Consider the following 15096-nt stretch of genomic DNA (forward strand, 5'->3'; position numbering starts at 1 on the left):
GAACTTTCCGCGTGTGTCACACAGGCGTCTCCTCACCTGAAGGACTGTGAGCCGCGAAGGGCCCCTCAAAGGTCCCCCCGCGACCTGGCCGTGCGGACGGGAACCAGGAGTGCTCTGGGGTGTCCCCACCTCCACCGCCCACGTGCCCACCCTGGGTCTGAGCAGCCTGGTCCGCCCCCAGCCTTCATGCCAGCGGCTTCCGGAAGGCGGTACTGCCGTGTCCTGGGCGTTGTGGGATCTTCCTGAGCTAACTGACACCACCTCCTTCTGTAGTAGGTGAGCGTCTCACCTGGGCCCCGTGTGTCTGCTCACACTAGACCCCAGAGGCCTAGGGAAATGCACTTCCCCAGATGGAGGGAGGCCTTTACAACGCCCCTCCGCCCCCGCTCTCGGTTCTGCCCAGCTCTGCGCACCGGTGTTAGATACGATATCCCACTGTGCCACGGGGCGGGTTTTCTTTGGAGATCTTTCTGTCACGGGGAGGCCACATAGCAGCGTTCACGGTTAAAGCAGGAAAAACTGGTCCCGAGCGTTCAAGGCGGGAGAGCTGGCGCCGTGCCATTGTTCTGCCCACCTGTCCGCCTACCGCATCCGCTCCCGGTCAGCAGGGCGAGGCCCCCTCCCCGGCCTGTCTTCCCCACCGCGCCGCTCTCTGCTCTCACTGGTTCTGTGAGCGTGGCCAGGGAAGCCGGGGGAGGGGGGATGAGCGGAAAGGCAGCACAGAGGACACAGAGGACACCTGGGTGGTGGTCACTCCGCGCCAGCAGCGCGTGGCACATAGAGCCGGTCTCTGAGGGTGCGTCTCGGGAGGAGACGGTCACCGCCCTGGAGTGCGCCTTCTCTGGGAGCGGCCGGAGCAGCGCTGGCGACCGCGCAGCGGCCGGGAAGGGGGGACGCGGCAGGAGGGCCCCGTCTGAGGGAGTCTCCCGGCCCCCAGGTGCACCCGGCCTTCCGGTGGGCGCGGACATGGCGGCGCTCAGGCAGCTGGCGCTCCTGCTCTGGAAGAACTACACGGTGCAGGTGGGTGTGCGGGGCGCTCCGGGCGCCGGGCCCCGGGAGGGGCGGCCCGGGGAGGCCGCCGTGACCCCCGCCGCCGCGCCCTCCCTTCCTCTTCCAGAAGCGCAGAGTGCTGGTCACCGTCCTGGAGCTCTTCCTGCCCCTGCTGTTCTCTGGGATCCTGATCTGGCTCCGCTTGAAGATCCAGTCGGAAAACGTGCCCAACGCCACCATCTACCCTGGCCAGTCCATCCGGGAGCTGCCCCTGTTCTTCAGCTTCCCCCCTCCCGGCGACGCCTGGGAGCTGGCCTACATCCCGTCCCACAGCGACGCCGTGAAGACCATCACAGAGACGGCGCGGAGGACGTTGGTCATCAACATGAGAGGTGAGGTGTCCCCTGGGTCCCGTCGCATCTGGCCGTGCGGCTCGGGCCCGGGCGAGCGGCCCCGGCCGGCGGCCAGACCAGCATCGCCCCTCGTTGGCGGGTCACTCGTCGTAGAGTGGGGACCAGACTTGCGAGGGCAGAGTGGAGCCCCGTGTGTGCCCGCGGCAGCAGCACGGGCTCTGGAACCACTCCCGATTACTCGTGGTGGGAACAGCCGTCCACGCCCCGGGAAGGCTCTTGCGTTACAGGGGCAAGGTGTGCCGTGAGTGTGCGGTGCTGGGGCCTTTTCTGGGTTGTGGTTCTGGGAGGACAGCGCTAGCAGAAGGCATCAGGAAGCCTGCCGAGGGACGCTCCCAGTACGCGTGCCTGTCGCCTTCCCTCGCTCTGCTTCCAGTGTGAAAAGCGTGATCCCTTTCCCGCCTCTCGATTTAGGCAATGTAACCTCGGGGGGAGGTCCTTGGCCCTTACTGGGTGATGACCGGGAAGCCCTTCGTGTGGAGCAGGGTCTGGTGACGGAGAAACCGTGTGACGCATTACGTTAGCATCCACTCACATCTTCCCGATCCCACACGCAGCCTCCCCGCTCGGGGTCAGTCTCCGAGATGGGGTGGGGCGGGGGGGGGGGGCCAGGGGAGGGGCACCAGTGCCCTCGGCCGCCGGTCTCTCTGCCCAAAACGAAAGCCTCCCTGACCCCTGAGGACAGGCGGACAAAGCCCACAGGAAACCTGTACCTGTGCAGTGTTTGATCTGAACATGACCCGGAGCAGCCAGAGTGCTGAGTGGGACGGGCGCTCGGGCAGCTCATGGCTTTCCCACAGCTCGGGGCTTCCGCTCGGAAAAGGACTTTGAGGACTACGTCAGGTACGACAACCGCTCCTCCAACGTGCTGGCCGCCATAGTGTTCGAGCACACCTTCAACCACAGCAGGGAGCCCCTGCCGCTGGCGGTGAGGACCCCGCCCCACAAAGCCCCGCTCTCCCTCCCCCAAAACAAGCCTGGCCTGCAAAGGGGCTCTGCCAGCCTGGGAGGCGATACCTGGCCTTGCTGCGGGGCCAGCGTCACTGTCACGGGCCCCTCGGAGGGCGCCCGGTGCCGTGCTAGCCTGGCGGGCTGCATGGTGGAGGAAGCCTGAAGGAGGCAGTGCACTGCAGACTCTCATCCCCCCGTGTCTCCAGGCCTCTGTGCACAGATGGGGCAGGTGGGAAAGGAGCAGACACCTGGGACCTGCCCACCCCGGCATTAGAATTTCAGCTATCTATTTAAACAAACAAAAGGAAGTCCTTTGCCCGTCTGATGGCATTAAGACCCGGTTAATTAAGACTGTCCAGTTCCCCGAGCATTATTTCTGCGGCCCTCCGCCGATTATCAGGGACACCTCAGGTGCAGAGTTCCTGTAGGTAGATAGCGAGACGGCGAGAACACTGCGGGGGCTCGGCTGCGGGGCCCCTGTCGCCGCCCTGGGCAGGACCACTCGCTCTGACGCTCCGGGACCCTGTGTCATTGGTGAGGGGCAGGAGAGGTGGTGACTTCACGGCACCGAGCCCCCTGATGGGTCTCTGGTTTGACGCGGATGTGTGCCTCTGTGCCTGTCAATCAGAGCAAGTGGCTTTATCTTTGGTCCCACAGGTGAGATACCACTTACGGTTCAGTTACACACGAAGAAATTACATGTGGACCCGAACAGGCTCCTTTTTCCTGAAAGAGACCGAAGGATGGCACACCACTTCCCTTTTCCCACTGTTCCCAAACCCAGGACCAAGGGAACCCGCGTCTCCCGATGGCGGAGAACCTGGTGAGAAGCTCGGGCAGCGGCTGGATCCCTCACTGGGCCACTGCCTGGTGATCGCGGGGGTCCCACCTTGCCTTTCTTTGCAGAAATACTCCTAAAGGAGCGTTTGATCTTCTTCTGCGTAGAAGGAGGGAAACTTCTAGGAAAACTGGGTTCTGAAAGGTTAAAATACTCAGGATGGCGAAGGCCGTCTCTCTGGTTCCCAGGGGGCACATGCTCTCGAAGGAAACCTCTGTGTTTCGGTCAGTTTGCATCCGATCTGTGGGCTTGGTTTCACACCTCCCTTCTCTCCCTGGCTTCCACTGTGTCCAGGCTAATGGGCTTTGGAAGCCGTGTGGTCCTTGAGTAATTGTCCAGGGTTAAATTGCATCCGTGGGGCGCTTGCAGAAACTGGATCTTGGCCAGCTGTACCCTGTCTTTGCGTGTGTTGGTCTGTCCCGTGTGACCTTGGTGGGCAGTCGACCTGTTGGTCTCCTCGCAAGCACGGTTGTGTTCTAGAATGGAGTGGAGCCAGGGGTAAGCGAGGAGTAGCTGGGACCCATCCGTGGGTTCCAGGAGGCAGCCAGGGTGTTGCAGAGAACACAGGATCCCACGGCCTGTAGGAGGCAGAGCGTGTTCGGGATTTTGGTGGAAAGACCCAGGAATGTCTCTAAACGATGCACCGGGGGTAGCCACACCCACTGCCTGGGCCAGGACTGTTCTATTTGTGGGGACACTTTCCTGAGGTTGGAAGCAACAGGAAAAAGACCAGCAAACTGCACCAGGTACAAACGTGAAATTTGACAAAAAAGGAAAAGACGTAACACCAATTACTCTGTTTTGTGTTTTTTTCTCTTCCGAGATTTTATTTGGCTTCAAGTTAGTTAACATGTAGTGTAGTGTTGATTTCAGGAGTAGAACCCAGTGATTCATCGCTTACGTACGACACCCAGTGCCCATCCCAGCAAGTGCCGTCTTCAGTGCCCGTCACCCATTTAGCCCCTCCCCCCCCACTTCCCTCCAGCAACCCCAGTTCGTTTTCTGTATTTAAGAGTCTCATATGCTTTGGCTCCCTCTCTGTTTTTATCTTATTTTATTTTTCCTTCTCTTCCCCTATGTTCATCTGTTTAGTTTTTTATTTTCTTTAAAAAATTTTTTTAATGTTTTTATTTATTTTTGAAGGAGAAAGAGACAGAGCATGAGAGGGGGAGGAACAGAGAGAGAGGGAGACACAGAATTCGAAGCAGGCTCCAGGCTCTAAGCTGTCAGCCCAGAGCCCATCGCGGGGCTCGAACTCACGAACTGCAAGATCATGACCTGAGCTGAAGTCGGAGGCTTAACCGACTGAGCCACCCAGACGCCCCATCTAGTTTTTTAAATGCCACGTATGAGTGAAATTATATTTGTCTCTCTCTGACTTATTTTGTTTCGCATAATACCCTCTGGCTCCATCCACGTCATCGCAGATGGCAAGATTTCCTTCTTTTTCATAGCTGAGTAATATTCTAGCGTGTATATATGTGTATCACACACAACATCTCTTTTATCCGTTTGTCAGTCCATAGACATTTGGGCTCTTGCCATACTTTGGCTCTTGTCGATAGCGCTGCTATAAACATTGGGGTGCATGTGTCCCTTCGAAACAGCACACCTGTATCCCTTGGATAAATGCCTAGTAGTGCCATTGCTGGGTCATAGGGTAATTCTGGTTTTAATTTTTGAGGAACCTCCACACTGTTTTCCAGAGCGGCTGCACCAGTTTGCGTTCCCACCAGCAGTGCAAGGGGGTTCCCCTTTCTCCGCATCCTCGCCAACATCTGTTGTCCCCTGAGTTGTTAACGTGAGCCATTCTGACAGGTGTAAGGTGGTATCTCATTGTGGTTTTGATTTGTATTTCCCTGATGATGAGTGATGTTGAGTATTTTTTTTTTTTTTTTTTTTTTTGAGAAATGTCTGTTCGTGTCCTTTACCCATTTCTTCACTGGATTATTGGTTTTGTTGGGTGTTGAGTTTGATATGTTATTTATAGATTTTGGATACCAGCCCTTTATCTGATATGTCATTTACGGATGTCTTCTTATTCCATCAGTTGCCTTTTAGTTTTGTTGTTTCCTTCATTATGCAGAAGCTTTTTAACTTGAGCAAGTCCCAAGCGTCCATTTTTGCTTTGCCTTAGAGACATGTATAATAAGAAGTTGCTCCCTCTGAGGCCACAGAGGTTGCTGCTTGCGTTCTCCTCGAGGATTCTGATGGCTTCACTTAGGTCTTTCATCCATTTAGAGTTTAGTTTTGCGTCTGCTGTAAGAAAGTGGTCCGGGTTCATTCTTCTGCCTGTCGCTGTCCAGTTTTCCCAGCCCCACTTGCTGAAGAGACTGTCTTTTCCATTGGATATTCTTTCCTGCTTTGTCGAAGATGAGTTGGCCATACATTTGTGGGTCCATTTCTGGGTTCTCTATTCTGTTCCATTGATATGTGTGTCTGCTTTCGTGCTGGTACATACATACAACACCAATGTTAAAAGCAAGTAGGAGCCTGGGGAAAACATTTCAGCAAATGACAGGGGTCCGCATATTTTTATGTTAAGGACTCATTAGTCCACACCAGTTACAAGGACACAAAGACCCCTGAGGTGTGGAAGGGACGCGGGCCTGGCACCCAGCACGCCCTTAGCGTCCCCGGCCTGGGCTCCGCCCCGGCCCCGTGTCCACACCTCAGACCCGCCGAGCCCCTGATGGGAATTCAGCCTCTGGAATAGTCAGAAAGGAGGAAGGGTGCACACGTGCAAAGGTGTTCGCCACGGTCACAGACCTGCGGGCGGCGGGAGACGATGGGGGACAGGCTGGCGCCTCCATTCCTCGGAGCGCTGAGCAGCCCCAGAAGTTGTGGTGACAAAGACGAGGTGACAGGACAGGCCTCACGAGCAGCAGTGTGATGTGAGAAGACCAGTGTCCCGGGGCCCTGTCCCTCCCCCGCCTCAGTGGCTCCACGTGTCCAACGGAGACACGGCCGGCTGCTCTGCAGGTGGGTTGTGAAGAGCCGAACCCCCATCCAGCACCACGGCGGGTGTCGGTAACTGCTGCCGCAGCCCCCGAAGTCTCAAACCCAAGGGCGACGTGGCACCCGCCGTGCTGGGCTCTTTTCTCCGCTTTGCCTTAGGGGCTGGCTGCAGGCTGCTGGCATTTCCGTGTTCCAGGACGCTGGGTCGTGTTGTAAACGTCACTGTACTTTTTGAATGAGGGTGCCCCTCTCTGTCCTCGGGGACTCGGGCTGCCTCGTGCTCCCCCGTGGGTGTGCCCACCTCTTCTTTAGGTGCCGTTCTGCCGGGCCTGGCTCGGGACTGGAGCTCCCTGTCCCGAGCCTGCTGCTCTTCCCAGGCCCTTCATTGGAAGAATTTATGACCGCCCACGCGGAGGGGGCCGGAAAGGGCCAGCACGGAGAGCGCACGACGCCCGAAGGCCTTCGGGCTGTGACTCCGCCTGCCTTTGTGGTGCTAGCTTGGGGGGTGGGGGGATGGAATGGAAGCTGCCAGTCAGCGGGCCTCACGACAGCAGCTGGTTACGCCGGATTGTCTGGGTGGACCTGATGCAGTCACGGGGTCCTTCGAAGTGGGCGCGGGAGGCAGGCGGGAGGGTCAGAGAGATGCCGCCCGGCTGGCGCTGGGGGTGGGTCAGGGGCCACGGGCTGGAGCTGAGGGCGGCTCCTACAAGCTAGAAGACCGGGGACACCGTAGGAGCGTGAGGTGGTGTCGCTCCGGGGCCGCGTTCACCAGGGAGACCCCGGCACAGCTGAGGGCACGCGGCTCCGTGAGCCGCGCCCGCGATGCAGCCCTTCTGACGCGAGCCCACCCATGTGCGGGACGTGCTGTGCTCCGCACCCAGGGTACATCCGAGAAGGCTTCCTGGCCGTGCAGCACGCGGTGGACCGGGCCATCATGCAGTACCACGCAAACGCCTCCGCGCACCAGCTGTTTGAGAAGCTCACCGTCATCGCCAAGAGGTTCCCTTACCCGCCTTTCATCTCGGACCCGTTCCTCGTCGCCATGCAATATCAGCTCCCCCTGCTGCTTGTGCTGAGTCTCACCTACAGCTCCCTCACCGTCATCCGGGCCGTCGTGCAGGAGAAGGAGAGGAGGCTGAAGGTACCCTGCCCCACGCGGCCCCGCGCCATCCAGGCGGGGCATGGGCCGAACGCCCACCGTGGTGCCGGTGACCCCCGGGTTTCTGTGAAATCAAGCCCAGTACATCCAGATCTTTCACACCCGACAGAGCACCGCATTTTGCATATGGCGTGCTAAGGTCTGAAACGTTGGAAAGACCACGGTTTGGATGTGCTGGGTCAAGTAAGACACGGCTTTGAAACTGATTGCACTGCTTTCTCTTCACTTTTTGGCTGTGGCTACTATAAAATTCTAAGTTGTTGTTGTTTTTTTTTAAGTTTATTTTTGAGAGAGAGAGAGACAGACAGACAGACAGACAGAATCCCAGGCAGGCTCCATGCTGACAGTGCAGAGCCTGATGCAGGGCTCGAACTCACGAGCCTCGAGACCAAGACCTGACAGAAATCAAGAGTCAGACGCTTAACTGACCTAGCCCCCCAGGCACCCACTAAAACTCTAAATTATATACACACACATTCCGTTTCTGCTGCGCAGAGCCACTCTAGAGAGAAACAGCCTCCACGGAGGGCCCGTTCACTCTGCACAGATCGGGGACAGCTGTGGGTGTGGACCGCCAGGCTCACTGGGATGGGGCTTAAGGAAAGCGTCGCCGCAAAGAACGTCCCTGCCTTAGTCGGGTACAGTTGTGTGCTAGCGTCACCTGTAAACTCATCCCAGTGACGCGCCCAAAGTGACCCAGACGCCGTGTGAAGTCCTTCCTCTGGCGGTGTCTGCAGGGCCGGTGAATTGATATTTAGCGTATTCTCAGTGACTCCACATCTGCGATCGCTGGGGCCTGTAAGCCGCGCGGGCAGGCGGCCGGGAGAGGGTTCGGGGGTGCCGTCTGCTGGGGCACCGGAAATAGCAGCAGCGAAGTGAGGCGATGACGTGGTTGGCGGCAGACGTGAAATGGCTCACGAACCAACGCTGGTGCCCACACGCGTGGGGAGAGGGAGGAGGAGGGCAGGGGATGCCGGCACAACGGGACCCGCGAGAGTCCCCCGGTGGCCCGGCGTGGCACGCGCATGCGCCCGGAGGCACGGGCCGCAGGCCAGGGTGCGGGGGTGTCAGTGCGGCCCTCTCCCCAGGAGTACATGCGCATGATGGGGCTCAGCAGCTGGCTGCACTGGAGCGCCTGGTTCCTCCTCTTCTTCCTCTTCCTTTTCGTGGCCGTGTCCTTCGTGACCCTGCTCTTCTGCATCAAGGTGAGTGTGCCCTCGCCAGGAGCCTGGCGGTCGGGCGGACGGGAGAGGCCGCCGCGGCACCCCAGGCGACCCCGGCCTCGGCTTGGCCCCCGGGGGAGGGGGGGGGGGGAGGACGGCGCGCGCGGCCCTTCTCCCACCCTGTCCACTCTCGTTGGAGGCCGGGAACGTTTAAGGTCTTCCTGGTTTTGTCCCCACCTTCCCCACCGCGGCCTGCCCGGGTGACCGTGGACGCCCGCCACGCAGGTGAGGAAGGGCGTGGCAGTGCTCGCTCACAGCGACCCCTCGCTGGTGCTGGTTTTCCTGCTGTGCTTTGCCGCCGCCTCCGTCTCCTTCAGCTTCATGGTCAGCGCCTTCTTCAGCAGAGGTGAGCCGTCCTGCCCTGGGCCCGCAGGGGCCCCAGCGAAACCCTGCCGTGTCCCCCCCACCCTCCACCCGGAGTCAGAGCAGCCACGGCTGGGGGGGGGGGGGGGGCTGCGCTCTGTGCCTTCATTCAGACCCTGTCCTCGGGACGTCGGGCACGCGCCTGATTCCAGCCCTTTCTTCTCTGGCCGCCAGCATGTCCTAACCTTGCTCTCCCACCCGAGTCGTGTCCAATAGCCGTGGAAAGCTGTCCGCGCCGGGCGTGTTCCCGCGGCCGCGCACGTCGCCAGGCAGTCCCGGGTGGTGTCTCTTTCTTTACCTGCGCTTTGGTCTGAGGACTGGTGTCTTTTTTTCAGCTCCACAAAATCCCGCTCACACGTTGACCCGGTTTTGGGTTCCGTGATCACCGTGCCTGCCTCTCGCGTTGTCCTCGTCTCTTTTTTCCTTTCCTGTCGGGGCAACATGCACATAACGGGCAGTTTACCACCACAACCATTTTTGCGTGCACAGTCGAGTGGGCTCCACGCTGTGTCGTAACCGTCCCCACCACCCACCCCGGAGTTTTTCCGTCTCCCCAGACTGAAGCTCTGTCCCCCGTACACCGACTCTCCGTCCCTCCCCGGCCCTGGCGCCCACCATCCACCTTCCGTCTCTGCGGTGGCGGGAACTCGCGTGAGCGGGATCACACCTACTTCTCGTTTTGTGCCTGATTCTCTCACTGCACGAACCGCCCTGGGGTTCATCCACGTCACAGCGGGTTCGGGATTCCCTTCCCCTGTAAGGCTGAGTGACGTTCTGTCGTGTGGATGGGCCACTTGGCTCATCCACCCGTCACCGCACACTCGGGTGCTTCCACGGTCCAGCGCTTGTCAATCGTGCAGCTGTGACCATGCGTGTGCAGGCACCTCTCCGAGACCCGCCTCCAGCCCTTGGGGCCGTGGACCCAGAAGCGGGAGTTGCGGGTCCTCCGCTGACTCTCTGTTTAGTTGTTTGGAGAACTGCCAGACTTTTCCACAGCGACCGCGCCGCTCTCCCTTCCCGCCCGCGGCACACGCTTTCCCCGCACCTCGCCAGCACTCGTCATTTTCTGATGCGGGGGGTGGTTTTTTTAAAAGTTTATTTATTTATTTTGAGAGAGGTCAGGGGAGGGGCAGAGACAGAATCTCCACACTGAGCATGGAGCCCCATGTGGGGCTCGATCCCAAGACCCCGGAATCATAACCTGAACCCAAATCAAAAGTCAGATGCTCAACCGACTGAGCCGCTCGGGTGCCCTGGGGGTGTTTTGGTAGAAGCCATGCTGGTGGGTGTGGGGAGGGTGTCTGGAGGGAAAGCTTGTGTGCACCTGTTTGAGCTGTCGGCTAAACTAGCCACTGTTTTCAAGGGACACCGTGTTTGCTGGGAAGAATGACCATCAGACTATGATTACTCCCCTTGGATATTTGGCACTTTCTCAAATGGCAGCTGGCTTTTAAGGAAAATAACTGACAGTATCTGACGTCCATTGAATTTTTAAAATTCTTTTTAATATTTATTTTTGAGAGAGAGACAGACCACAACACAAGCGGGGGAGGGGCAGAGAGAGAGGGACACACAGACTCTGAAGCGGGCTCCAGGTTCCAAGCTGTCAGCACAGACAAGGGGCTCGAACCCAGGAACGGGGAGATCATGACCTGATCCCAAGTCGGAAGCTTAACCGACTGAACTACCCAGGCGCCCCTGATGTCAATTGTAAAATTCAAGCTTTCAAGCCAAAATAGGATTTTGCATACTTGAATCTAACACCGTGCGCGTGACGACGCGCTTGATCTCTTAGGAGGTTGGTGTCCATGTTACCGGTGAGATTTTTTTCTGTATGTCACATAATAAAATGTATCTATTTACATTTAAAAGATCCACGTAGCTCAACAAGCAATATTTTCCTCACGACCCACGTATCACATTACAAAATCACGCACGAGTCACAGCCCCTTCAGAGTGCAGGACAGACAGGTAGATTTTCACATAACAGAGCACAAAAAGTTCTTTGGTCAGTTTGAGTCCACGTGGCACGTGGCCTTTGAGAAACGACCGCCTGAGTAGCGCTGTCTCAGAGAAGAATGTCCAGAAATATCGAGAAGGCTGTTAAAATTCCTCCTCTTTTTCCAACTACTTATCTGGGTGAAGGCGGTTTCCTTCACGGGCCTCGACCCAAACGGTGTGATACGGCAGGGTGAACGGGGAGCAGATGCGAGAATCCAGCTCTAACCTCTTAAATCAGACATTACAGAGGTTCGCAAAAGCATAACCTTTCTCACTAAATTGTGGGAAATCTAGTCGATTGTTGTAAAAATACTGTTAGCTTAGAGTGGGTTCAATATTCTTAAAAGTCTCTAGGCTCAGTCAGCGGGGCCTCTGGCTCTTGATTTGGCTACTCCTGGAGGGGAGGGGAGGGGAGAGGAGAGGCTTGTCTGTTTGGCGTGTGCCAGGCTCCCTGGTGAGTGGGATGCCTGGTGGGAAGCGGGGTCGCGCCGGGGGGCTGGGGGGTCCGGTGTGCACGGTCCAGGTGCCGTCTGCAGCAGAGGGCTGGGGAAGTCGGCCTGGGGGTCACGTTCCCCACGGCACCCGTGCCCGGACGAGAGGAGAGGCCGTGGGTGGCGCCTGGGGTCCTCAGTCCTGCGCTGCAGCCCGTGTTCGGCACACCTGTCTTCTCTCCATCCATAGCCAACATGGCAGCAGCCATAGGGGGCTTCCTGTACTTCTTCACGTACACCCCCTACTTCTTCGTTGCCCCCCGATACAACTGGATGACCCTCAGCCAGAAGCTCCTGTCCTGCCTCCTGTCCAATGTCGCCATGGCGATGGGGGCCCAGCTCATGGGGAAATTTGAAGCGAAAGGTGAGTATTTTCCTTCTGGCGAGCTGCCCTCGCCGACTGAGTTACTAAGAGAGCCTGACCAGGGGTGGCTCCGGCTCCGAGCAGGGCACCCCAGCGAGCCGGGGGTGGGACAGAAGGTGCTCAGTCACAGGGAGCCTCACGTCCCAGCAGGTGGGAGGCGGGGCAGGAGCCCTGAAGCCCAGAAGACAGAGCGTTAACGTGTCCCACGCTGCGTGGCCACCACTCGTGGGGGGCAGTGCGGCCTCAAGGTCCTGCCGGTGGCGGGGGGGGAGGGGGGCGGGACCCCGTGGGGGTCTTGACTCAGCACCTGGCCCCAAAGTCTACAGGGAATGCGGGGGGGGGGGGGAGACAACCCCCTGCTGTCGGTCAAGTGGCAGAACCAGAACCAGCCCCTCCCTACACAGTAAGGGGGGATGAGGGCACGGACACCTGAGAGTGAATCAAGTCACAGGCCAGAGCTGTTGTCCCGAGTGTTGTGAAGTTTCCTGATCTTGTAAACGTCACGGGTTGAGCAAAGCGCATCACTGTGCTGACTTTGGCACCTGGGCTGCCTCCCGCTCAGGTTTCCGGAAAGGGTGGAGAGGGTCTGGTTGAACCCTGAAAGCCACCCGCTGGGGCGTGCCACCAGGGCTCCCCAGGGCTCCCCAGGCGCTCAGGACCTTGGAGGGAGCTGTCCCTGCCCCTGTGCTGAGAGGAGGCGGGAGGGGGAGCACGAGCTTCTGCGTGGCCGCCCTGTGCCGGCGTCCGTCCCCGAGCGCGTGCCGCTGCTCTGGCCTCCTCTCTCAGGGGGTGAAGTGCAGTCTCCCGTCCCGGAACTGACCTGTGCCCCTACGGTGCCGGCCCTGTGCACCCCGGGTCTCTGTCTCAGGCTGCCTGGTCTCACTTCCCGCAGTCCTGGCTCTTGTGGCTTCCTGGCGGGGGTCTGTGGGAGGAAAGAGCCCATGGCACCTCCACGTGGCCTTGTCTTTAGAAATGTTTTCTTCCTTGGCAGGGTCTTCTGACGCTTTGGCTTTTATTTATTTATTTTTAACGTTTATTTTTGAGAGAGAGAGAGGGAGACAGGATCCAAAGCAGGCTCCACGCTGGCAGCATTTAGCCCCCTGTGAGGCTTGAACTCAGGAACCATGAGATCATGAACAAGCAAAACTCGGATGCTCCGTCACTTGAGCCACCCAGGTGCCCCTGACGCTTTGGCTTTTAAATAGCCGTGTTTCTGGAGCACCTGGGTGGCTCAGTTGGTTAAGCGTGTGGCTTCAGCTCGGGTCGTGATCTCGCCGTCCATGAGCTGGAGCTGTCTGTGCTGACAGCTCAGAAGCTGGAGCCTGCCTCAGATTCTGTGTCTCCGTTTCTCTCTGCCCCTCCCCCACTTGTGCTGTTTCCATCATTCTGAAAATACTCATTCTAAAAATCTGTGTTTCTGCGTTTAGTAGTATGTGATAAATGTACACTTGTTTATTTATTTTTGAGAGAGAGAATAGGCAAGCACGGGGGAGGGGTAGAGAGGGAGAGAGACAGAGAGAGAGAGAGAGAGAGAGAGAGAGAGAGAACCCCAAGCAGACTCTGCACTGTCAGCTTAGAGCCTGATCTGATGCAGGGCTCAGTCTCACAGACTGTGAGATCATGACCTGAGCTGAAATCAAGAGTCAGACAGTTAACCGACTGGGCCACTCAGGTGCCTCTGACAGTGCATTTTTTTTTTAATTTTTTTTTTAATGTTTATTTATTTTTGGGACAGAGAGAGACAGAGCATGAACGGGGGAGGGGCAGAGAGAGAGGGAGACACAGAATCGGAAACAGGCTCCAGGCTCTGAGCCGTCAGCCCAGAGCCCCACGCGGGGCTCGAACTCACAGACCGCGAGATCGTGACCTGAGCTGAAGTCAGACGCTTAACCGACTGAGCCACCCAGGCGCCCTGACAGTGCATTTTAAAAGTCTACATTTATGGGGGCGCTTGGGTAGCTCAGTCGGTTGAACGTCCGACTTCGGCTCAGGTCATGATCTCGCGGTCCGTGCGTTCGAGCCCCGCATCGGGCTCTGTGCTGACAGCTCAGAGCCTGGAGCCTGTTTCAGATTCTGTGTCTCCTTCTCTCTGTGACCCTCCCCCGTTCATGCTCTGTCTCTCTCTGTCTCAAAAATAAATAAACATTAAAAAAAAAAATTTAAAAAAAAATGTAAAAAAAAATTTTTAATAAAAAAAAGTCTACATTTATGGGGCACCTGGGTGGCTCAGTCGGTTAAGCATCCGACTCTTTTTTTTTTTTCAATGTTTGTTTATTTTTGAGGGGAGGGGAGGGGCAGAGAGAGGGAGACACAGAATTTGAAGCAGGCTCCAGGCTCCGAGCTATCATCACAGAGCCCGACGCAGGGCTCGAACTCACAGAGTGCAAGATATGACATGAGCCGAAGTCGGACACTCAACTGACTGAGCCACCCAGGCACCCCGTGTCTGATTCTTGATTTCAGCTCAGGTCATGATCTTACGACTCATGAGTTCCAACCCCACCCTGGGCTCTGTGCTGACAGCGTGGAGTCTGCTTGGGATTCTGTCTGCCCCTACCCCACTCACACTCTGTCTGTGTCTCAAAAATAAGTAAACAAACACTTAAAAATAAACAAATAAGATGCACTGCGCCTTGCAGGGTTCAGACACTTTGTTTTAAAGCCATTAACAAAGAAGAGTATAACTATACAGCCACTCTTGTTCTCAATGTTCTACACTGAATTTACTTATGCTCGAGTTTTTTTTTTTTTTAATGTTTATTTATTTTTGAGAGAGAGAGCACGAGAGGAGATGGGAGGAGATGGCAAAGAGAGGGAGACAGAATCCGAAGCAGGCTCTAGGCTCTGAGCTGTCAGCACAGAGCCCGATGCAGGGCTCGAACTCACTGACTGAGGGATCATGACCTGAGCCCGAAGTCAGACGTTCAACCACCTGAGCCACCCAGGCACCCTGATGCTGAATTTACTTAAACATGCAAACTTCTAATTGCTTGAGAATGAACAGTGATCAAAGCCAGAGCATAGCCATTTCCGCGAGGGGCCCTGGGGCCAATCCCCAAGCACCGTTTGGGCTGTTGTCGGCAAACCCACAGAAGACAAAACCCTACGAGCGCCGCTAAGGAGAGTTTGTGTGTGAGTCAGGTCCTCCCGGTTTCTGAAAAGACTCGGATTGAATGCCCGCTATTCCAGAGCTGGCCTTCACCCAGAGCATGCATGTGTACACATGTGTCTGTGTGTGTGCGGACGTGGATGTGGACGGATGTGCACGTAGGTCGTAAATCAAACCTGAGCCTCCCTCGTCAGTCCACAGGCTCTTGCTGGTTCTGTAACTTTCCGATTTTGTGGCTC

The 15096-nt window shown here is 57.3% G+C and overlaps 1 protein-coding gene across 1 annotated transcript in view; it reads left to right on the forward strand.

Annotated features, from left to right (window-relative positions):
- The window catches only part of ABCA3 (ATP binding cassette subfamily A member 3), a 45255-nt gene that overhangs the window by 8065 nt on the left and 22094 nt on the right, over positions 1–15096 (forward strand). The window contains exons 3-11 of the mRNA XM_042922852.1: positions 25–276; positions 938–1020; positions 1118–1382; positions 2201–2328; positions 3009–3174; positions 7029–7288; positions 8395–8511; positions 8755–8875; positions 11575–11748. Of these exons, the coding sequence (XP_042778786.1) occupies positions 967–1020; positions 1118–1382; positions 2201–2328; positions 3009–3174; positions 7029–7288; positions 8395–8511; positions 8755–8875; positions 11575–11748 (1285 nt within the window). The 5' untranslated portion in view covers positions 25–276; positions 938–966. The remainder of the gene's footprint in view (positions 1–24; positions 277–937; positions 1021–1117; positions 1383–2200; positions 2329–3008; positions 3175–7028; positions 7289–8394; positions 8512–8754; positions 8876–11574; positions 11749–15096) is intronic.

This window comes from Panthera leo, chromosome E3 (assembly GCF_018350215.1).
Source record: "Panthera leo isolate Ple1 chromosome E3, P.leo_Ple1_pat1.1, whole genome shotgun sequence".
Taxonomy (NCBI): Eukaryota; Metazoa; Chordata; class Mammalia; order Carnivora; family Felidae; genus Panthera; species Panthera leo.